The 25,450-nt window shown below is 46.8% G+C and overlaps 1 protein-coding gene across 1 annotated transcript; it reads left to right on the top strand.

The window, feature by feature from the left end:
• The first annotated feature begins 1,414 nt into the window (after positions 1–1,414).
• Positions 1,415–2,371, top strand: LOC123408998 (putative cyclin-dependent kinase F-2). The gene has a single exon (XM_045102005.1). The coding sequence runs from the start codon at positions 1,433–1,435 to the stop codon at positions 2,369–2,371; it is 939 nt and encodes a 312-aa protein (XP_044957940.1). The 5' UTR covers positions 1,415–1,432.
• The last annotated feature ends 23,079 nt before the right edge of the window (positions 2,372–25,450 follow it).

A 25,450-nucleotide genomic window follows, 5' to 3' on the forward strand; every position in this document is an offset into this window, starting at 1 on the left:
CCACTCGTCGGCTACTAAGGTCCCATCGACGTGGGTGCCCGCCGGCTGGCGACCAGTGTTGCCACGCGTCCACATCGTCATGAAGTAAGTAGACGTACGCGCTATAGGGCTAGGGGGGTGCCCAGGAATTGAAGACCATGTATTCAAATTTTGAAAAAAAAATGAAGCTGATAGCTTTCCTTTTGGAACGTATAACCGATCATAGCAGCATATCGTAGTAGTTCTAAAATATAGAAATGGTCTCACATATTATATTGTATTTATAAAAATATATCATGATTTGGTATTGTTCAACATACCATCATAAATTCTAAGGTTTATAGAGGATAGAAAATAGCAAATGATAAAAAACCATACAAATTACAGGATAATTGTACGGTCCTTGATACTTTGAAAATGAGTGATGATGTCATCATCCTTAACTTGCAAGAATTTCCTTTCAGTCAATGTGACCAAGCAATCACTCAAAATTTATAAACACTCTAGCATTACAAACTCAAATGAAAAATAGCAAATTCTCTTGTCTAAACAATTCATAAAAAAATTGCGGGGTTAAACAATTCATAATTGACAGCAAGCAAGTCTTTAATTTCACCATAATTAAATACAAAGACAAGTGGTCAGACTAACTTACTTATAGGAGCTCAAATTATACTGCAACAATGCAGCGACCTGCTGGACAACGAGAACAAAACCTGTGTGTCTGTACTCTGCAGTTTTATAGAAGGATTCAGTTTGACTACGAATCGGCACGAGACCGAGAGGAGAGATCCCAATTTCAGAAGTCAGAGGATGGATGCTTCTAGTTAGCAATTATACCTTCAGTAGATAATATGTGGTTCTGGCTTTGAAATTCAATTGATTCGGCCAGTTGTCCGCTGCCCACTTGAAGTATCAGAAGTTCGGAACAGAAGGGTCGCGGCGGCGTGCCGTGCCCACGCGCTATCTTTGACGTCAAACTCTCGGCGTTCGTCATGACCCTTCCCATGCTCATGACGATGAAAAACGCCTCGAGCTTGCCTCTGTACGACAGTGCAAGCGCCGTGCTCGCCATGGCGTTGAACTTGTGGCCACAGCTAGCAGATTCGGAAAAGAATTAACACAAAGCGCATTACATTAAGTCTATAATACTCCAGTATGGAACAGAGACGCACAACTGACATGGTCTGGACGCTTGATCAGTTTTTCGTGAGAACAATGTAGATCGGTTTCGACTCCGAGTCGGAGTAGGGGTTCCGAGTCAGCCCGTACAGTAGACGAATCAAGCGTTTTCCCACCATGCATGCATATATTATATATACGTCAACTCGTTAATGATCCACCTCCCTACCTAAACTCGTTAATTGCCTCCCTGGCGATCGAACCTGCGTGCACCGGCCCATACGCCATGGCGGCTTTCGCTGGAAAGAAAGAGGCAGCCTGGCCTCTCACCATGGCGCGGTACGAGCGGCTGGAGAAGCTGGCCGAGGGCATCAACAGTGAAGTGTTCAAGGCGTGGGACACCGAGGACAACCTGATCGTCGCCGTCAAGCGACTCAGCGGGAGCGGCGACGACGGCTTCATTATTTCCACCCTGCCGGAGGTCATGCGGGAGGCCATGTGCCTGGGCGCGTGCAGCGGCATCCCCTCGATCTTGCAGCGCCGCGCAACCTGCGTTGCCGCATGCCAACGCGAGGCCAACGATTTCTTCATCGTGATGGACTATGTCGGGCGCCTCAACCTACGTGGCTACATGCAGCGCCGGGTCTGTCGTCGTAGGCCCTTCTCCGAGGACGAGGTGCGCCGGATCATGAAGCAGCTCGTGGAGGGGGTGACGGCCGTGCACGCCGTGGGCGTCCTGCACCTCGACATCAAGCCGGAGAACGCGCTCCTCGATGACGGCACCGAGGACACGAAGGAGAAGCCTAAGAAGGGTCCGGTCGAAGACGATGTTCGCGGCGAGCTCAAGGAGGACCGCATAGTCTACAAGATCGGTGGTTTCGGGATGTCCATGAAAGGGCGGAGCAAAAGGCAGCCGGAGGTGACTATCCTGACGCCGTACAGCGCACCGGAGCTCCTCCTGCACTCTTGCGAGTACGACGATCGCGTGGACACGTGGGGGCTTGGATGCATAATGGCCGACCTCCTCTCGGACACCGGCGTCTGCACGTTCGACGGTGAGTCAGACATAAAGATCATGGCTAAAGTGTTTGGCATCGTCGGCACAGAGGGGACCAAGGACTGGTCTGGATACTCAGGGGTAGCGTCAGGCCAAAAATCGAAGCTGCCTGGTGGCAGAGGCATCAGCCGCCTTCGACACAAGTTCCCCAGTCGCAAGTTGTCGACGGCCGGCTTCGAGGTACGCTTTCGAGGACAAAAAATAAAGGCATAAGATAGGCCCTTCGCAGAGTGAAGCAGAGGTTGTCATACGCTTTTGAGGTTTGGATGCGTGTCCTCTTAGTGCGGAGGAACGTCATTTTATATTGCCTCCTGTGATAAAGAACTTTATTATGCAGTCTGTCGCTTTTATGTCTTCCTCATCACAGGTTCGTACAAAGCTTATTTTCCACACACTAATAGATCATACATATTAGAGAGCAATTTTTATTGCTTGCAACGATGGCAACTTACTTGAGGGATCTTATTCAATCCATAGGTAGGTATGGTGGACACTCATGGCAAAACTGAGTTGAAGGTTTATGGATGCACAAGTAGTATCTCTACTTGGTGCGAGAGTTTTGGCTAATATGAGGTGGAAGCAATCGTCACATGCTAAGGGATCTCTAATCATATAACATTGTTCGGAACCAAGCAAACACAATTCATTATGTTGTCTTCCTTGTCCAACATCAACTTCTAGGCATGTAATAGTTTAGTGAGTGTTCACAATCATAGATGGTGTCAGAGATAATATATTTATATGTGAACCTCTCCTTCTTTATCACTTTCTATTAATTGCAACCATAACCAAGGTCTACGTTTGCCTACCCTCAACAAGTTTCAATCCTCATTCTTTTTATATGTGAAGCCATCACTTTCCATAAGATCATTACATGATCTTTCATGCTTTTGTTCTATTCTCAATCTATTGATCATGGCAAGAGGCAAAGCTCTTCAACTAAGACACTCTTTATTATATGGCTCACGAGATCGCATACATCGGGGGTGACACAAAGCAAAACTCAAGACTAAAACACTAGGACTTTTAATCTACAGAGAAAAGAGATAACTAAAAAGGAAAACTAAAGCAAAGGTAAAGGCAAAAGATGTGATGGTGATACGATACTGGGGCAACTCCCCCAAGCGGAGTCCGAGAGGCGCACGAGGTGGCCACAAGCCCTCCCGGCACGGCTAGGGGGTGGGCCCATGCCAGGCAGGCTTGTCGCCTCCTCGCGCACTTTCTGGACTACTTCCAATTTTTGTATTTTATCAAACATTCCAAAACGGAGAAAATTTCCTACTGGAAAAGTTTTGGACTCTGTTTCCTTACCGAATCACATACCTCTTCTTTTTCGGAGTCTGGAACAGGCTGATAAATGTCCCTTAGGTATTCTTCCGGAGTTATGGTATTGATGATATTGCTTTCAACATTTATGGGAGTACGTGAGATATAATGCTTGATTCTCTCCGCATTTACGACTCTCGGACAATTACGTTCCATGTAGTTGATCTTGATAGCACCGGAACGATATACTTCCTCAACAACATAGGGACCTTTCCATTTAGAGAGAAGCTTGCCTGCAAAGAATCTTAAACGAGAGTTATATAGCAAGACATAATCACCTATATTGAACTCACGCCTTTGTGTCCTCTTATCATGCCACCTCTTAACCTTTTCTTTGAACAACTTGGCATTCTCATATGCCTGAGTTCTCCATTCATCAAGCGAGCTAATGTCAAATAACCTCTTCTCACCGGCAAGTTTGAAATCAAAGTTGAGCTCTTTGATTGCCCAATAAGCTTTATGCTCTAGCTGAAGAGGTAGATGACATGCTTTACCGTACACCATTTTGTACGGAGACATGCCCATGGGATTCTTATAGGCAGTTCTATAAGCCCACAGTGCATCATCGAGCTTCTTAGACCAATTCTTTCTAGACCTGTTGATAGTCTTTTGCAGAATCAGTTTAATCTCTCTGTTGCTTAGCTCTATTTGACCACTGGACTGAGGGTGGTAATGAGACGCAATTCTATGGTTGACGTCATACTTAGCAAGTGTTTTACGGAAAGCACCGTGAATGAAATGTGAACCACCGTCGGTCATTAGATATCTAGGGGCTCCAAATCTAGGGAAAATAACTTCTTTAAGGATCCCGATAGAAGTGTTGTGATCAGCACTACTAGTGGGGATAGCTTCTACGCACTTAGTGACATAATCAACAGCAACTAGGATATGAGTATACCAATTGGATTTGGGAAAAGGTCCCATATAATAAAAGCCCCAAACATCAAATGGTTCAATGACAAGTGAATAGTTCATAGGCATTTCCTGACGTTTGTTAATATTACCTATTCTTTGACATTCGTCACAAGACAAGACAAACTTATGGGCATCCTTGAAGAGAGTGGGCCAATAGAAACCTGATTGCAATACCTTGTGTGCAGTTCTATCACTACTAGAAAAAAGCATATAGCTAATATGGACACTAATGGCGCACCATGCATGTGGTGCGCCACTGCTATATAGGAGTGGCGCACCAGATACACGTGCGCCATTAGTGTCCATAACACTAATGGCGCACCCTCTGTCTGGTGCGCCATTACTATCTTTGAACTGCCCCCACCCTTTCCTACACTTACCAGTGGCGCACCATGGGAAGTGCGCCATTACTAGTTTTAACTAGTAATGACGCACTACGTCAACGGTGCGCCACTACTATTTTTTAAGCTTTTTTTAAAACTACTAATGGCGCATTCTTCCCAGGTGTGCCATTAGTAATCCTGGTTACCAATGGCGCATTCTTATGTGGGTGCGCCATTGATAACCAGAAGTGAGAAAAAAACTCCCGCTCCCCTCCCCTCGTGGCTCTCCCTCCCGATCCAAATCCACAAACTCCCGCTCTCCTCCCTCCGCCCGCCCCTCCCACCGCACCTGCCGTCGCCTGCTGGCCCTCCGGCCGCCTCCCTCATCGCACCTGCCGCCGCCGGCTAAACCCCCTGCTCCCCCCTCGCCGCTGCGCCACCATCCGCCTCGCACCGCGCCCTCCCCACTCCCTGCCTCTCCCCACCGTCGCCAGGAGCCCCCGATGATGGGCGACGACAAGGGCGCCGCCGCCTCCCCCTCCGCCGCGCTCCCCTCCTTCGGCTGCGATGTTTACTCCGAGGTTCGCCCCCTCCCTCCCCCGCATTTTTGAACATAGATTGAACATAGATGGTGGTCTCTTGGTCATGTGTTAGCTGATCTAGAACTTCCAGCATCCACTGCCGAGAGAAATATCAGGTGCCAGAACTAGGACAACCAACCAATTCAGCATAGCACAGCTAGTAATCAGGCTTGGTGGAGTAAAAGGATTCCACATGAGCCCATTAAGGGTTGCTGGTGATGGTTTTCACATCACCCCCCTCGGGTAAATGGACATACAATCTGTCTTGAACCAATTTATAATCAGCGAAGACTCGCTTGTAAAGTTTTCCACTGTCATCTACGATAGCTTGAACTAGATGGTCAATCTCCTTTGCAATCTTAAGATCAAGAAGATCATAGCAACATGGCTTCCTTAGCTTTCCATCAGCGAATTCAGTAATTCCCCTTCTGTAGCCCACGTTAGGCTTGTTGTGGATGTACATCAATTTGCTTGCAACTAGCCCCTTTCCCAATATAAAATGAACTGTATCTTTTTACCTGTCAAGGTGAACACGATAAAGTGCACTACATGTATGTAACTGCAAACCCACAATCGAATTTTCTGTTCTCACTTTATCGGTCCTTCAGAATGTGCATCCAGCACAGTTTAGCTTCATCATGTCCAGATGATTATTAGCGTAAAGCCTCTGTTCCTGCCACTTCGCAAAGGAATTAAGTTTACAGTCATGACCAAAGTGCAGGGCATGTGATCCCATAGTTTAAGAGATGCTGGTGATAGAAGCTCACGTGTCATGTGAAGGACCATTGACTGTTGTCCCTGGAAGCCTTGAACTGATGATTATATTTGGTGTGTTTTAGTGCTTTTGAACAATGATTGTATTTGGTGTGCCTTAAGATGAACCTTGCTATTTTGATGCTATTTGAAGTGACATGATTATATTTGAACTGCATCAGAATAGCTTCAAATAGCAAAAACACACCAAACATCAGTTTAAAACAGCATAACTAGAAGCTATTTGAAATGACATGATTAGATTTGGTCTGCTTTAGTGTTTTTGAACTGCTGATTCTAGTTATGCTGTTTTGTTGCCTTAAGATGAACCATGACACTTTAGGTCGTAGCATGGTTACCAGGCAAAAGACAATTAAGATGTAGGTGAATCGTTTCATCTTTGTTACTCATGTGCCGATGATATGAAACAAATGCATTTTCTGGTTGATGTAGATAACTAAGTAGCTGCTGTTGTTAACTTGTGATGGTGCTGTTTAATCCTCACATTCCCCTCCTATGATATGATGTTTGCCAATTATTATCTGAACCAATTATTATCTGACAAAGATGAAAGTAGAATGCTGATGTTCTTTATTCTTGTTCATTCATGGTTTTCCTTTTTGATACTTCCCTTGCACCGAAAGAGTGCTCTTCATGTTTGGTAGCTTTGCTTGTTTTGCCGGAATGTTGATTCATTTTCGTTCCGGCAAATTTCAGGCGCTCCATATGTCCACTTTTTAGTAAATGTCATGCCCAAATTTTCTCTGTTTTAGGAATTGTCATCTCACGACGAATACGTTATGTGCGAATACTGCCAAGACAAGCGCGGTCTTTGCGACATGCCTTTCCTAGTTGATGATAGGCGCTTCAGCATCATGCTGGATGGGGACTTCCAAGTGGATACAGTAAGTCACAACGACAAGTCTTTTTTCATAATTAAGCATGACTTCTTTTGCTTCAACTTATAATTTTTATTTTTTACTATTCTACTAGCGTATCCCCTGCCATGCAAAACATTATGTGTTGGATAAGATTGGTTTCAGTACTGAGGAAACTAGGGAGGTAAAGATAGTTCACTTGAGGACCGAGCATGGTTATATTTTTGCCATAAAATTGTACAATGCAGACACCTACTCCTATTTTGAATGCAAAACTTGGGTAGCACTATGCAAGGCTTATGCATTTGAGCCTAATATGCTTATCACCTTTGATATTCGTCTGGTAGATGAAATTGAAGGTAATATCGACATCTGGGTCGATGTGCAGACGCCTCCAGTTCTACCATTATGTGAGTTTCTCAACCACATTTATTAAGTAATTTATATTGTTTATTTAAAAATAGTTGACAACTTATTTCCAATGACAGCTTATTTTCATTCTTCAAAAAATGTACGGAAAATGGTAGACCGAACCTATTACTACAATGATGAAGCAGAATTAATTTGTCAGGAGATACATCATCTTGTCCATTTTATCATTTATCTTGAGAAGTACAATACCAATCAGCAAACTTCCCCACACTATGGTCAATATGTTCCACTAGTGCACGTGGTGAACTACGGTAACATGCATGGAGATTGCATGGTATGATTTTCTACTATTACGATATCCATGCATCTTTTGCATACATTCTTGTAAAACAAAACTACATTGCTAGCTACGAAGCTAATACTATGTTTTTCAACAGAAAATCCCGGAAGATTGTGTGCCTCATCTGATGTTACCAAGAGGTAGCGTTCATGTTATGATGATACGACCAGCGCGGCCAGGTAATCCTATGTATCTGATGTACTCCTGTCCATACTGGATTTCTAAAACTGATGAAGTCATGACAATCAAAGATTGGAAAAAATGTATGATCTATCCTAGAGAGCTACTTGGAAGCAACATTGTGCATAGGCCAATAATTGGAGACAAGATGATCTCCATTCTCCATAATGGAGAGTCAGGGCCTATCTTGTTTTTTGATATTCTACCTAAGCAAAGGAGTAGGTCCTAGGTTCAATGTGTTATTATGTGCTACAATGTGATGATGTGATGATGTGCTACAATGTATTAAATAGTATTGGTGGTAATGACTATGATGATTATTAGCTATTTCCGAGATGATGTGATGATGTGCTACAATGTGTTAGAGTTGACGATGATGATGATGATGTGCTACAATGTATTTGTAACCTGTGCACCATCTAAAAGTGCACAGGTTACAATGATGATGATAATGACGATGATGATGATGATGTGCTACAATGTGCTAAAAAATCCTAATATTAATAGTAGTGGCGCACCATCTACAAGTGCGCCATTAGTAAACCCACAGCAGTGGCGCACTTCTGGGCCTACTAATGGCGCACCAGGTGGTGCGCCACTGTTATGTTTATAACAGTGGCGCACCAGGGGTGCGCCATTACTATTTATTAGTAGTGGCGTGATAATAGTGGCGCACCTATAGTGCGCCATTAATAGGCAAAATAGGTGCGCCACTAATAGCCTTTTTTCTAGTAGTGTATCTCCCGCATGGTGTCCTCCGTAGGCCTTGGAGTGACACTTCTGTAGGATCTGTCCCTGTTCATGTTCACGTACACAACGTCTAATAACACCATCTACTCCTTCCTTATAAAGGTGAGGATTGATACGTCTCCATCGTATCTACTTTTCCAAACTCTTTTGCCCTTGTTTTGGACTCTAATTTGCATGATTTGAATGGAACTAACCTGGACTGACGCTGTTTTCAGCAGAATTGCCTTGGTGTTGTTTTTGTGCAGAAATGAAAGTTCTCAGAACGTCCTGAAAACTTACGGAGAATATTTCTGGAAAATATGAAAAATACCTGCGCAAAGATCCACCGGAGGGGATGGTCCAGTGGGCCACAAGCCCTGTAGCCGCTACCACCCTCGTGGCGGCTAGCAAGCTTGTGGGGCCCACGTGGCTCTGCCGCCCCCAAACTCAGGTCTATAAATTCACTTTCGTCCTAGAAAAAAAATCAAGAGAGAAGATTTCGTCGCGTTTGCGATACGGAGGCGCCGCCACATCCCGTTCTTCATCTGGAGGGCAGATCTGGAGTCCGTTTTGGGATCCGGAGAGGGGAAATCGTCGCCATCGTCATCATCAACCTTCTTCCGTATCCAATTCCATGAAGCTCTTCATCGTTCATGAGTAATCTATTCGTAGGCTCGCTGGGCGGTGATGAGTAGGATGAGATCTATCATGTAATCAAGTTAGTTTTGACGGGGATTGATCCCTAGTATCCACTATGTTCTGAGATTGATGTTGCTACTACTTTGCCACGCTTAATGCTTGTCACTAGGGTCCGAGTGCCATGATTTCAGATCTGAAATTATTATGTTCTCACCAATATATGTGTGTTTTAGATCCGATCTTGCAAGTTGTAGTTACCTACTATGTGTTATGACCCGGCAACCCCGCAGTGACAATAATCGGAACCACTCCCGGTGATGACCATAGTTTGAAGAGTTCATGTGTTCACCAAGTGCTAATCGTTGGTCCGGTTCTTTATTAAAAGGAGAACCTTAATATCCCGTAGTTTCCTTTTGGACCCCGCTGCCACGGGAGGGATGGACAATAGATGGCATGCAAATTATTTTCCCTAGGCACGTATGACGACACACGGAATGCATGCCTACATCACATTAACGAACGGGAGCTAGCCACATATCTCTCCATGTTATAACTGTTGCATGATGAATATCATCCAAACAAATCACCGACCCATTGCCTACGAGTTTGTCCCACTGCTGCTGTTACTTGTTTTGCTCTGCTGCTGTTACTACTGTTGCTGCTGTTGCTACTTGCTACTGCTGTTACTTGCTATTGTTGCTACTTGCTACTGCTGTCACTACTGTTGTTCCTTGCCACTGCTGCTACTCGTTACACTGCTGCTACCTGCTACAATTCTGATTCGCTCGGCGTTGACGGGAAAAGACAATTTCCGTCAACGGACAACTTCTGGCGCCATTGATACGACAGTTAGGAATAGTCTGCCGTCAACAGATCGTTTCTGACACTGTTGCTATCATACTACTTTGCTGTTGATACTTTGCTTGCAGATATTAATCTTTCAGGTGTGGTTGAATCTGACACATTCAGCTGCTAATACTTGAGAGTATCCTCTCACTTCCTATTGGCAAATCAACAAATTTGGGTTGAATACTCTACCCTCGAAAACTGCCTCGATCCCACGCGCTGGTGGGTCATTGCAAGACAATTTCTAATTGTTGAGCTATCGAGGATAGCATTCGTCTAGCCATTGCCAGAGATTTCCATCAAGGATCATCCAAAAAGTAGTGTCTCAAGTCAAAGAAGAATTTCTTCTTTTGCTGGTATGTGAAACTAGGTGGTATATATTTGGCAACGATATAGTTTGCATAATACACACATACCATGGTGCACTACGTGAAGCATTGATGACATTCAATTGCTCATCGGGAAATATATCATCAATAAGTTGTGGGTCATCAATAACGTTCTCCAACCTAGAGAAGTTATCTGCTACTGGGTTATCAGCACCCTTCCTATCAACAACGTGCACATCAAACTCTTGTAGCAAGCAAACCCATCTGATAAGTCTAGGTTTAGCGTCCTTCTTCTCCATGAGGTACTTAATAGCAGCGTGATCAGTGTGAATAGTGACTTTGGAATCAACTATGTAAGACCTGAACTTTTCACATGCAAACACGACTGCTAAAAACTCCCTTTTCCGTAGTGGCATAGTTTCTTTGGGCACTGTCTAGAGTTTTACTAGCATAGTGAATAACATTCAACTTCTTATCAACTCTTTGCCCTAGGACAAAACCAACAGCATAATCGCTAGCATCACACATGATCTCAAAAGGTAAGTTCCAATCAGGTGGTTGAACAATAGGTGAAGTTATCAAAGCCCTCTTAAGTATTTCGAAGGCTTCCTCACAATCATCGTCAAAAACAAAGGGAATATCCTTTTGCAAGAGATTCGTAAGAGGCCTAGGAATCTTAGAGAAGTCTTTAGTAAACCGCCTATAGAAACCAGCATGACCAAGGAAACTTCTTATACCTTTGATATCTGTGGGGTATGGCATTTTATCAATTGCATCAACCTTAGCCTTGTCGACTTCAATACCTGTTTCAGAATTTTATGTCCTAAGACGATGCCTTCATTAACCATAAAGTGGCACTTCTCCCAATTCAAGACAAGATTGGTGTCTCTACATCTCTGCAAGACTCGATCAAGGTTGCTGAGGCAATCATCAAAGGAAGACCCGTAAATGGAGAAGTCATCCATTAAAACCTCGACAATCTTTTCAAAAAAGTCAGAGAATATAGCCATCATACATCTTTGAAAGGTGGAAGGTGCATTGCATAAGCCAAAAGGCATACGTCTATAAGCAAAGGTACAGAAAGGGCAGGTGAAAGTGGTTTTCTCTTGATTAGATTCTGCAACTGGTACTTGGGAGAAACCATAATAACAGTCTAGAAAGCAGAAGTGTGTGTGTGTGTTTACACTGTCTTTCTAGCATTTGGTCGATAAAAGGCAAATGGTAATGATATTTCCTAGTGGCCTTATTCAATTTCCTAAAATCGATCACCATCCTATAGCCAGTAATAATCCTCTGTGGGATCAATTCATCCTTATCATCAGGGACAACGGTAATGCCTCCCTTCTTAGGGACGCAGTGCACCGGACTCACCCAATCACTATGAGCAACATGATAGATAATACCCGCTTCCAGGAGCTTTAGTATTTCTTTTCTTACTACTTCTTTCATCTTAGGATTCAATCTCCTTTGATGATCAGCAACTGGTTTGAAATCAGGATCGGTTTTAATCTTGTGTTGGCATAGAGTAGGATTAATGCCCTTAAGATCATCAAGAGTATATCCAATAGCTGCACGGTGCTTCCTCAGAGTTTTTAGTAACTTCTTTTCTTCATGCTCTGAGAGGCTAGCACTAATAATAACAGGATATATCTCCTTTTCATCAAGATAAGCATACTTAAGAGTATCAGGCAACTATTTAAGCTCAAACACAGGATCACCCTTTGTTGGGGGTGGATCCCCAAGCAGTTCAACATGCAAGTTATTCTTAAGGATAGGATATTGTTCTAAGACAACTCTATCTATCTCATCCCTTTCATCCATATGCATATCATTTTCATGCTCAAGAAAGTATTGCTCTAAGGGATCAGTAGGAGGCATGACAATAGAAGCTAAGGCAATAGTTTCATCCCTACTAGGCAACTCTTTTTCATGAGGTTGTCTACCAAACTTGGAGAAATTGAACTCATGTGACACTCCTTCGAAGCCAACAGCGACAGTTTGCTTCTCACAATCAATATGAGCATTGACAGTATTGAGGAAGGGTCTGCCAAATATGATGGGACAAAAGCTATCTTGTGCGGTAGCAAGAACGAGGAAATCAGCAGGATACTTCGTTTTACCACACAATACTTCAACATCCCTAACAATTCCCACAGGGTAGATAGTATCTCTATTGGCAAACTGAATAGTGACATCAATGGGTTCTATCTCAACAGGTGCAATCTCGTCTTTAATTTCATCGTATAAGGATTGATGTATTGCATTAACACTAGCATCCACGTCACATAAACCATGGTAGCAATGATCTCCTATCTTAATAGAAACCACAAGCGTGCCACCAACATGCCTATGTTTGTCTCTAGCATGAGGTTTAGCAATTCTAGCAGCATCTTCACGGAAGTGAATATTATGTCCCTCAACATCGTCAGACAGAAGATCTTTGATGATAGCAATGCTACGTTCAACTCTAATTTGCTCAGGGGGTGTAGGTGTTCTAATATAGCCTCTACGTATCACAGTTGAAGCTTTAGAATGATCCTTTATCCTAACAGGGAAAGGTGGTTTCTCAATGTAAGCACTGGGAACCTCAGGATCATTATAGGCAATGACTTTCTCTTCAACTGGAGTGGGTTGAACTACATTGACTTCTAAAGGAGGATGATATTTAAACCACTCCTCTTTGGGGAGATCAATATGAGCAACAAAGGATTCACACAATGAAGCTACTATCTCAGGGTCAAGTCCATAATTAGCGCTAAAGTCACAAAAAGTATTTGTCTCAACAAAGGATTTAACGCAATCAAACGTGAAATTCATACCTGACTCCTTACCTTCTTCAAGCTCCCAATCTTCAGAGTTGCGTTTAATTCTCTCCAATAACTTCCATTTGAAGTCAATATCGCTCTTCATAAAAGAACCGGTACAAGAAGTGTCAAGCATGGTGCGATCATCATGAGAAAGCCGAGCATAGAAGTTCTGAATGATAATTTCTCTCAAGAGCTCATGATTGGGGCATGAATTTAGCATTGATTTAAGCCTCCCCCAAGCTTGAGTGATGCTTTCTGTGTCACGAGGCCAAAAATTATAAATATAATTCCGATCACGATGTACTAAATGCATAGGATAAAACTTTTGATGAAATTCCAATTTCAACCGATTGTAGTCACATGATCCAGTATCATCACACAGCCTATACCATGTCAACGCCTTATCCTTCAAAGATAAAGGAAATACCTTCTTCTTGACCTCATCCTCGGGCAAACCAGCAAGCTTAAATAAACCACAAACTTCATCTACATAGATTAGATGCAAGTATGGATGTGATGTTCCATCTCGTGTAAAAGGATTAGCCAGGAGTTTCTCAAGCATACTGGAAGGAAATTCAAAGCAAATATTTTCAGTAGGTGCAGCAGGTTGAGGAGCAACTCTTTGTGCTTCCATTCGAGATGAAGATACCCCGAACAAGCCCCTCAAAGGAGTAGTATCCATAGTGACAAGTGACAGTAAATTTCAGCACACTATATGAATGTTTCCTTACAAATTTCCACTTACCAAAGGTGCTTCACTCCCCGGCAACGGCGCCACAAAAGAGTCTCGATGTCCCACAAGTATAGGGGATCAATCGTAGTCCTTTTGATAAGTAAGAGTGTCGAACACAACGAGGAGCAGAAGGATCTGACAAGTGGTTTTCACCAAGGTAAAATCTGCAGGCACTGAAATTGTCGGTAACAAGTGATTGTTTGGTGAGATGATTCGTAGCAAGCAACAAGTAACAAAAGTAGCAATAGTGCAACAAAGTGGCCCAATCCCTTTTGTAGCAAGGTACAAGCCTGGAAAAAGTCTTATAGGAGGAAAAACGCTCCCGAGGACAAATGGGAATTTCTGTCATGCTAGTTTTCATCATGTTCATATGATTCGTGTTCGTTACTTTGATAGTTTGATATGTGGGTGGACCGGCGCTTGGGTACTGCCCTTACTTGGAAAAGCATCCCACTTATGATTAACCTCTCTCGCAAGCATCCGCAACTACGAAAGAAGAATTAATACAATGTCTAACCATAGCATTAAACTAGTGGATCCAAATCAGCCCCTTACGAAGCAACGCATAAACTAGGGTTTAAGCTTCTGTCACTCTAGCAACCCATCATCTACTTACTACTTCCCAATGCCTTCCTCTAGGCCCAAATAATGGTGAAGTGTTATGCAGTCGACGTTCACATAACACCACTAGAGGAAAAACAACATACAACACATCAAATTACCGAACGAATACCAAATTCACATGACTACTATTAGCATGACTTATACCATGTCCTCAGGAACAAAAGTAACTACTCACAAAGCATAATCATATTCATGACCAGAGAGGTAATGAGTAGCATCAAGGATCTGAACATAACCTCTTCCACCAAACAATCCAACTAGCATCAACTACAAAGAGTAATCGACACTACTGGCAACCTTACAAGTACCAATCGGAGTCGCGAGACGGAGATTGGTTACAAGAGATGAACTAGGGTTTGGAGATGAGATGGTGTTAATGAAGATGTTGATGGTGACGAGTCCCCTCTGATGAGAGGAGTGTTGGTGATGACGATGGCGACGATTTCCCCCTTCGGGAGGGAAGTTTCCCCGGCAGGATCGTCCTGCCGGAGCTCTAGATTGGTTCTGCTCAAGTTCCGCCTCATGGCGGCGGCGAATCCACGAAAAAGCTCCTCCCTGATTTTTTTCTGGACAAAACCCTTCATATAGCACAAGAGGGGTGCCAGTGGGCCAGCAGGCTGCCCACAGCCCCCTTGGCCCGGCCAGGGGGTGGCCGCACCAAGCAGGCTTGTCGCCACCTACTGGTGCCCCTCTCGTGCTTCTTCGGCCTAGTATTTTTTATAAATCTGGAAAAAAATCCTCGTTGATTTTTATGGTGTTTCGAGTTGCCCATAATAGGTATCTCAAACTTGCTCCACTTTCAGGCCAGAATTCCAGTTGCCGACATTCTCCCTCTTCATGTAAACCTTGCAAGATAAGAGAGAAAAGGCATAAGTATTGTACCGTGAAGTGAAATAACAGCCCAAGAAGCTATAAATATCAACATGAAAACAAGATGCAAAATGGACGTATCAACGATGTCTGCCTCGACTCGCGTAAGGCTAAGGCAGGGGGCAGCGGTGTCACGGGCTCGTCTCGGCGTCCATCGTCGCTGCCGCGACGACGTCCGCCTCGACTCGCGTTACGCTAAGACAGGGAGGCAGCAATGTCACGGGCTTGTTTCGGTGTCCGTTGTCGCTACCGCGACGACGTCTGCCTCGACTCGCGTAACGCTTAGGCAGGGGGCGGTGGTGTCACGGGCTCGTCTCGGTGTCCGTCGTTGCTACCGCGAGTACGTCTGCCTCGACTCGTGTTACGCTAAGACATGTGGAAGGCGGTGTAATGGACTCGTCTCTGCGTCCGTCGATGCTGCCGCAACGACGTCCGCCTCAACTCGCGTCACTCTAAGACCGGGGGTCAGTGGGGTCACGGGCTCGACTCGGCGTCCGTAATCACTGCTGCGACGACGTCCGCCTTGACTCGTTGAGCGCTAAGACAGGGGGGCAGGGGTGTCACGGGCTCGTCTCCGTGTGCGTCGCCGCTGCCGTGACGACATCCGCCTCGACTCGCGTTACGCTAAGACAAGGGGGCAGTGGTGTCACGGACTCGTCTCGGCGTCCGTCGTCGCTACCCAGACGACTTCCGCCTCCACTCGCATTACGCTAAGACAAGGGGGCAGTGGTGTCACTGACTCGTCTCGGCGTCCGTCGTCGCTACCGCGACGACGTCCGCCTCAACTAGCGTTACGCTAAGACAGGGGCGGTAGTGTCACGGGATCGTCTCGCCGTCCGTCGTCACTACCGCGACGACGTCCGTCTCGACTGACGTTACGCTAAGACAGGGGGCAGTGGTGTCACGGGCTCGTCTCGGCGTCCGTCGTCGCTACCGCGACGACGTCCGCCTCGACTTAAGTTACGCTAAGACAGGGAGGCAGTGGTGTTATGGGCTCGTCTCGGCGTCCGTCATCGCTGCCGCGACAACGTCCGCCTCGACTCACGTTACGCTAAGACAGGGGGCAGTGGGGTCACGTGCGCGTCTCGGCGTCCGTCATCGCTGCCGCGACGACATTCGCCTCAACTCGCGTTACGCTTAGACAAGGTGGAAGTGGTGCGGCAGGCTCGTCTTGGCGTCCGTCGTCGTTGCCGCGACGACGTCCGCCTTGACTCGCGTAATGGTAAGACACGGGGCAGTGGTGTCACGGGCTCGTCTCGGTGTCTGTCGTCGCTACCGCGATGACGTCCGCCTCGACTCGCGCTATGCTAAGACAGGGAGGCAGTGGTGTATCGGACTCGTCTCGGCGTCCGTCGTCACTACCGCGACGACGTCCGCCTCAACTCGCGTTACGCTAAGACAGGGGCAATAGTGTCACGGGCTCCTCTCGACGTCCGTCGTAGCTACCGCGACGACGTCCGACTCGACTCGCGTTACGCTAAGATAGGGGGGCAGTCGGGTCATGGGCTCATCTTGGCATACGTCGTCACTACCGCGACGACATCCGCCTTGACTCGCATTACGCTAAGACAGGGGCACCAGTGTCACGGGCTCGTCCCGACATTCATCATCGCAACTGCTACGACGCCCGCCTCGACTCGCGTAACGGTAAGACAGGGAGGTAGCGGTGTCACGGGCTTGTCTCGGCGTGCGTCGTTGCTACCATGATGACGTCCACCTCGACTCGCGTTACGGTAAGACAGGGGGTAGTGGTGTCACGGGCTCGTCTCGGCGTCCATCGTCGCTGACGGGACGACGTCCGCCTCGACTCGCGTTACACTAAGACAGGGGGAAGTGGTGTGCCGCGACGACGTCTGCCTCGACTCACGTTACGCTAAGACATGGTGGCAGTGATGTCATAGGCTCGTCTCCGCGTCCGTCGTCGCTACCGCAACGACGTCCGTCTCGACTCACGTTACGCTAAGACAGGGGGGAGTGGTGTCACGGGCTCGTCTAGGCGTCCTTCGTCGCTACCGCGACGACGTCCGCCTCGACTCGCGTTACGCTAAGACACGGGGGCAGTGGTGTCACGGGCTCGTCCCGGCGTTCGTTGTCGCTACCGCAACGACGTCCGCCTCGACTCGTGTTACGCTGAGACAGGGGGCAGTGGTGTCACGGGCTCGTCTATGCGTCCGTCATCGCTACCGCGACGACGTCCGCCTCGACTCACGTTACCCTAAGGCAGGTGGCAGTGGGGTAACGTGCTTGTCTCGGCTTCCACCGTTGCTACCGCGAGGACGTCCGCCTTGACTCTGGGTACGCTAAGACAAGGGGGTAGTGGTTCCACAGGATCGTCTTGGCGTCCGTCGTCGTTGCCGCGTAGAACGTCCGCCTGGACTCGCGTAACGGTAAGACACGGGGCAGTGGTGTCACAGGCTCGTCTCGGCGTTCGTCGTCGCTACCGCGACGACGTCCGCCTCGACTCGCGCTATGCTAAGACAGGAAGGCAGTGGTGTCACGTTGTAATGCCCCAGATGTAACCTTGCCATATTTGGAAACCTTTCATGTTTGGATCCATGATGTCATGCTTTGGAGTTGTCATTTCATGTGATCATGTGGCTTAGTTTCATGTCTTCTCTCATGCATCGTGTCTTCTCCCTGTGTTGTTGTTATTGTTGGATCAATGAGGAGTGCATGTGTTTTGTGGTGTGTGATGATGTGGTGATTGGAAAGCTTGGATTTCAAACTATGCTTGTTTTTCAAACTCGGTTTCAAAAGGCCCCTTCTTCTTTATTCTTTGAGCTCATGTTTTACTTGCTCCAAATCTGTTTTAAAAATGTTGTTAATTTTGTGTGTTATCTTGTGATTGTGGGGCATGGTTTTGGGGTTTTTAAGACTTTAGTTAAGTGGGGTTTATTTACAAAACAACAGTGAAAATCTCTGTTTTGGATTTAATTTAAATCCTCCAAAAATCTGTTGGCATTTTATTTAAATAGGGCATAATTCCCTAATGCCCTATGTGCCTTAGATTTATTTTTCTGAGCCCTATGGAGCACTGGTCATTTTGTTTTCTATCTGGTTCAATTAAAATAGATAAAACCCCATTTGATTTAAAATAGATATGCACCTGGGCTGGCTTCCTCCTTCCCTGGCCCATCTGTGTGGCTTTCCCTCGCGCGAAGCCCATCTCGGCGTCCCTCTCTTCTGTGACGCCGTCTTCTTCCTTCCATGCTTTCCGTGAGAGCCCGAGAGAGAGAGAGAGAGAGAGAGAGAGAGAGAGAGAGAGAGAGAGTGCACGTCGTCCCCTCACGGACATCGAGGCGTCCCTCCTCCCTCCTTATAAAGCGGGCATCGGCGTGCGTGCCTAGGGTTCCTCCTCACCTGCCGCCAGCCCCGTTCCTCTCCTCTCTTCCTTCCTCATCGACAGGTAAGATCTCGAGCGAGGTTGAGAAAACTTCAGAGCGCCGCCGTCGAATCCGCGTCCCCCTCATCGCCGGCAGCCTCTCCCCGCGGTGTCCAAGGTGTCCGCGAGGATGGAGGTTTTCCCCCGTTCCATTCCCATCGCTAGAGGGGTGGTTCCCCCTCTCTGGCGCTCCCTCCGCGATGGCTCCGTCACGCCGGAGCAGCACATCGCATCGCCACGCCTCTTCGTGCCCTTCTTCCTCCACGACGAGCCCTTCCTCGTTGACACCCTAGGTGAGCGTGCCCCGCTCCCCTCCACCTCCTCCTTTCCTCTGCAGCGCCTGGAGCTCGTCGTCGGCGTTGTCTGGTCACGCGGGCAGCAGCAGCTCCTGCCGTAGCTAGGTGATCGTCGCGCCGCCGTAGTAGAGCACCTCCCGGTGAGCTTGGATCCCCTGATGATCCCTCTTCCTCCCCGCAAGCGCCACCTTGTCAATTTAGCGCGTAGCAACGCTGATGACCTTCCCCTGTTCCGGCCATCGTCGTTCTATAGGTGGCACAGAGGGGGATGCTCAAGAGAGTTACTTCCCCCTCTCTGTTAAGTGTCTTTCGTTTAGCGTAGTGGCAGGGGGTGATTTTGATGACGGTGTGGTCGTGGGTTCTAATCTCCGAGAGGCCCCCCTTTTTATTCTCTGGTTTTCGTAGTAGAGTAGCTCGAAAGGAGGGCTTAACCTGCATACTTCCCCTTCTCTGTCGAAGAGCAGGCAGTAGCCTAGTGGTAGTGTGGTGTTGCTGTAGTCCAGGGAGTCCTCGGTTCGATCCCAAGAGGCTCCCCTTTTCTTTTCTTTTTGCTGCTTGTATTTTATTTTGTTTTTTCACTAATCCTTGCTTGGGCAGCAAGCTTGATGCTTCCCTTAGCTAGAGCTTTGTGGTGTGTTTATTTTTGCTTCCTAGGTTATTAGGCTCATGTATGTGTGTATGCATTTGTGCGTATGTGTGCATGTGTGTATGTGTGTGGGTTACACCCACATACTTGTGCAAGTTTGCACAAACACATGAGTGTGTGTGTGTGTGTGTGTGCAAGTGCTTCTGCATGCACTAGTGTGTGTAGGTGGTGTGTATATATGAGTGAGAGTATGTGTGTAGTTTGTGTGTGTGTGGACTTGGGAAGAGGTGCATATATGTGAGTGTGTGTGTGTGTGCATGTGGTGGCACATGCATATGTGCAAGAGGGCAGCCCTATAGATGCACCTCTTGTTGGTTTGTGTGTGTGTGAGCACACATGATGATGTGTAGGTATTCATGCATGTGTGTGTGTGGGCATGAGTGCACATATGCACTTGTGCATGAGGGATAACCCCTCATGCTTGTCAATATGTTGGTGTGGTGGTGTATGAACCTTGTGTGTGTGCATATGTAGGAGTAGTGGATACTACAAGTGCTAAGTTACATGTGATGATGCTACTATATGTTTATATCACTACGGGAATTAGGTAATTTGCCGTCTCTGAAGATCTTTGCCGTCCGCTTTTTGTCGTGGATGACAGCAAAGACCATTTTTGTCGTCTGTAACAAAAACTGCTGACGACAAAGAATGGCTGATGGCAAAAGACATATTTTGCCATCTATAGTAAAAAATTACTGACGACAAAGGAATATTTTGCCGTCTATAATAGAAACATATGACGACAAGAATATTTTGCCGTCTGTGATAAAAACAGATGACGGCAAAGACAGATTTTGCCGTCTGTAATAGAAACAGATGACGACAAAGGCTAATTTTGCTGTCTGTACTAAAAAATGATGACGACAAAGAAGAAGCGCACCACGCGGATTCCTCTCGTGGATCGATGACATGGCATCATCCACACCACACACACATTCCCACAGCACCACCATATGGATCCCCACCCCACCGGCCCACCCACACACATCCCCACCCCACCTCACGTCTCCATCAAGTACCCCACCCCACCTCACGTCTTCCCTCACCCACGATCTGGATCTGGATCGATCTCCTTCCCCCCACCTCACCACGCTCCCTCCACCTCACGTCTCCGGCGACCTGGACTACCGTCTCTTGTTCCGAGCTCGGACTCCCGCCTCGGTCGCCGCACGCAGCCACCTCCCGGTCGGTGCGTCCGCGTTCGCCGCCGGTCGTGTACCACCACCTCATGCCACCACCTACCGGCCGGGACGGCCGTGCTCGCCGCCGCCACCCCCCGCGCCGGCCACCCACCACCCGTACATCCGACGCCCACCACTCCTCCCTCCGGTGCCCGACCACCCACCCCTACCTCCAACGCACCACCACCCACGCTCCTGATCAGGTAGTTGGCAGCACAGCCCCCACCCCTCGCGCCCACCACCACCCACCCCTGCCTCCGGCGCCCAACCACCCCTCCCTCCGGTGCCTCACCACCCACCCCTACCTCCCACGCCCCACCACCACCCACCCCTGCCTTCGGCGCCCAACCACCCCTCCCTCCGGTGCCTCACCACCCACCCTACCTCCCGCGCCCCACTACCCACCCTCCGGATCAGGTCGCCGGCGGCGACGCCCCCACCCCCTAAGCCCACCACCACCCATCGCGTTAGATCTAACGACCTGAGGCACAAATCCATCGAGTCGACCATTGATCCGACGACCTGAGACACCACGCCACTCCCCGAAGACATCGCAGCTCGCCTCTCACGCGAGTCCGCCTCCTTCGTGCGCCTCCATCACCTCGGACTCGGGGTGGCCGGCCCCGGATCCGGTAAGATCCGTGCGGCGTGGCTGCGGGAGTCAGATGGGTTGCCCGGGGAGCTCCTCTCCGCCTCCTGGCCCTGCACCTACCGCGTGCTGGCCCGCACCCGCCGCCTGCTGGCCCTGTTCGACGATGTGTTGCGTCCATGCAGTGGAGAAGAAGCAAGGGACCTGATTGCTTTTTTATCTTTAGTTCCAGGGTGCTTTATGTAATACGCGAGGACTGCTTTAGGAGTTGTGCTAATATCAGGTCCTTTGTGTAAATTTATATCCACTCGTTGCCTGATGTAGTTTCCATGCCCTTTTGTGCCATTTTGGTTCAGTGAGCGACAATGGACCAAATCTGCACCAAGCTGTTGTTTATATATTAAATTTTTTTTTTGCCGTCTGGTATTGATAACAACTCATGGCAAACTCGTAATCTTTACCGTCTTGCATTCCGGTTCGGCTGACGGCAAAGAGTTAACGTCGTCCGGGCGGTTCCGCTAGGTTTTTGCCGTCTCCCTCATAATAGCTGGCGGCAAACCATTTTCACTGACGACAATTTTTTTGCCGTCTGCTAGAAAAAATGCTGATGGCAAAATTACCCTTTGCGGGCACATGGGTTGACGACAATTTTTGCCGTCATGGGCTGACGGCAAAATTTTTGCCGTCTATAACTCTCTCTTTGCCGTCTGTAGCGTCCTGACGGCAAAATGCCCTATTCTTGTAGTGTATAGGATTCTAGGTTGATTTTCGAGCTAGCTTTGTGCCTACATGTTACATGCAAGTATCCATGTATTATATATGCTTTTGGGGTAGAATCATCCCAGGAATCCACTGGTGGAATCGGATTTTACTTTAGAGCAACTTCATAAACTATCATTTTTCTGTCTTGATGCCATGTTTAGAGCTTAGTATTACGTAGTGCTTTGACCCTAAGAGGATGAATCCTTGATGTGGCAGTAGTGGGTGAACCCCTCTACAACATGGAGTCTTTGTTTTGTTCATAGGATCTTGTATGTACTTGTTGTGCCTTGTCAAAGTTACCACTTGGCTGAAATTGTGAGCTTTGTGAAAATCTGAGATTTTCACTAAGTCTGAGAATCTGCTGTTATTTTCTTACCTTGTTGTTTTGATTGCACAAGCTCATGTGTTGGGAATAAGCCCATGCAACAAACTAAGGTTTGTGAGCTTATGTGTTTGTCTAGCTCTCTGTTAAATTTCATGCTCTTTCACTTCCTGTAGATATCATTTTGGAGGCTGCCAAAATGCTTCAGAGCATAAGCAGCTCATGAAAATCTGAGATTTTCACTAAGTCCCAGAATCTGTTATTTTTGTCCAAGTTTGTGTCCATAGATCTTCTCATGTGTATGCCTTTGTAGTAGCTTCTTGCTCAGGCTTGTAGAGCTTTTGAATGGCTTTTGCGACATATCTTGTTTGGCTCATTTGGGTGGCTGTAGGTACTTTGAATGTTGTAGACAAACTGCTATGATGCTATTTAGAATAGATTGCATGTTTTAGTTGTTTCGAAGCTTGTGTGGGCATTATTGATGGTGTAGTGTGTTCCTATGCACCACCCCACTTATATTTGTTTGTTTGATCATGTGGCAACCTGGGAACACCAGAAGAGTGCCATTGGATTGTGCTTGTGGTGGATTTGAACCGTATGACTCCATATCTTGTTTCGTAGTTTTCGGTTGATCCGTAGCTCCGTTCTCAACGTTCTTTATATGTTTTTGCATCGTTTTCTCGTGATGCACCTGTTCATGCCATCCTCATGCCTGTCAAGATAGCTTAGTATGAAGTTCTGTCCAGAATGGGAGTGACTAGAATAGTGATGCATGCTTCCTTCTCATCTCATGCATCATATTGTTTGTTTCATCATGATGTGTTGGTGTTCATTGGCTGTTATTTTATCTTGGGTAGCATCGGGATCAGAGAGCGAGTACGTGGATTCTGGAGAGTACGTGCAGGAAGATCAAGAGCAGTTCCAAGCTGAAGACATCACACGCAAGATAACCGTGACCTTGATACCGTATCTAGCTTTGTTATGCTTAGAAGCATGTTTCCTTTGATATATGCTCGCTGCCTACCACATGATAAAAATGCATCATGTTAATGCCATGAAACCCAAACCTTCCCCTCCTAGTTAATGTTGTTTGTCTAAGTAGGCTTGCTCAACCCTAATGATTAGCTTTGCTAGTTGGAGGTGCCAGCTGTCTCATGTGATAACATGAGTAATTTTGATATCATTATGCTTAAACTGCTATTTAATTAATGCACCTATATACTTGGTAAATGATGGAAGGCCTAGCCTTTTGCCGGGTGATTTGTTCCGTTATTGCCGCCTTAGTTTCGGTTACCGGTGTTTGGATCCATAACTAATCGCTCCCGGTGAAACTTTGGGTCTCCTCAAAATTGAGGTTTTCCTCTAAGGAATCCGACTAGATCACGAGATTCGTGATAGAGGATTACTTTGCAACCCTTGACTGTTTGTGATGGACTAGTTGGAGCACCCCTGCAGGGTTTAATCTGTCGGAAAGCCGTGCCCGCGGTTATGTGGCAAACATGGATAATTTGTTAACATCCGGTTCTAGGTAACTTGAATTAACTCTAATAAAACTGCTAACTGTGTGCGTAACCGTGACTGCCTCCTTCGAAGACCTCTCTTTGATCGAGAACACGGTGGGGTTATGTTTGACGTAAGTAGGTGTTCAGGCTCACTTAGTGATCATCTAGTCTTCGACCGCTCGCGTAGACCATCATATCAAATACTCTGATCTTCGTAAGTTAGCCACCATACAAGCTTAGGATGCTGCAACCTATACACTAAACCTTCCTCACCTAATAACTTGACTAGATTCGTTACCAAGGTCATCCGCTTGCTGAGTCCCCGTGGCTCATATTTTACTACAACACCCCAACAGGTACAGGTACGCCTGACGCAGGAGATCCTGATGGCTCGCAGCTGGCGTGGCAGTACGATGAGGAGAATGACCAACTGTACATGAACTATCCGGAGGACTGAGGCCGTGGTCGTGATCGTGCTCCAGCATGCGGGATATCATAGTCTTTTCCTTGTTTCATGTTGTCCGTAGCAGGACTAACTTGTTCTGAATATTTGTGTGGATGTAAACCTTATGTTACTATGTCAGATGGCAAGTGTATGCCCTACTTGTCATTCTTTGAATATGTAATGTTATGATTATCTCGCTTGCGAAACTTTTAGATGCGCCTCTTTCCCTTTTGGGGCATCGCCCCCAAAATAGGAAAGGGCCGCATCTTAGTCATTACAAGTTGGGATCAGAGCCTTACGACCATAGGACCCTTTGTGTGATCGAACTTGTCCGAGTTGAGTCTAGTAAAATGTTTTGAGTCTTAGTTATATCGGAGAGTAGGTTTCTTTTTTCTCCTCTTCTATGCTCTGATGAGGTTCTCGACTTAAGAAACCTTAATTCTACTCCTCTTCTCGCTCAATTTTTTTTGGATCACGCGGGTATTTTGAAATCTATATGATATCGATGTGACGGAGTTCTGTCTTGGTGCCTCCTGTCTGACTTGATTTCTTCCGGGGAGTTGAGATCCAGGGGATTCTTGTGCACATCGCCATCATTCAGATTTCTTAGTATCTCAGGACGAAGGATGTTCGAAATTGCTTCAATACTAGTAGTGGCGAGATAACCCCGAAGTCCCCAGTACTGGTGCAGATTGTTCGGGAGTACTGCCATAATTGTATCGTTGTGATCACGAGGGTCTGTAGTAGATGAAGGTCCGAGATTCTGGTTATGTGTTGATGGATGTGATACACTGGACGGGTTAGTATAGGAGTTGTGTGAAATATTACTCCTTGTATCCATATACCAGATTGCATGACCAGATATTTCGGGAATTCATAGGTGTGATATCAAGTAGTGACTTATAGGACAATCTTCCTGTAG

This window comes from Hordeum vulgare, chromosome 7H (genome assembly GCF_904849725.1).
Source record: "Hordeum vulgare subsp. vulgare chromosome 7H, MorexV3_pseudomolecules_assembly, whole genome shotgun sequence".
Lineage (NCBI taxonomy): Eukaryota > Viridiplantae > Streptophyta > Magnoliopsida > Poales > Poaceae > Hordeum > Hordeum vulgare.

Excerpts from the sequence above, each read along its gene's own strand:
- LOC123408998 (XM_045102005.1), top strand. The coding sequence starts at position 1,433 with ATGGCGCGGTACGAGCGGCTGGAGAAGCTGGCCGAGGGCATCAACAGT.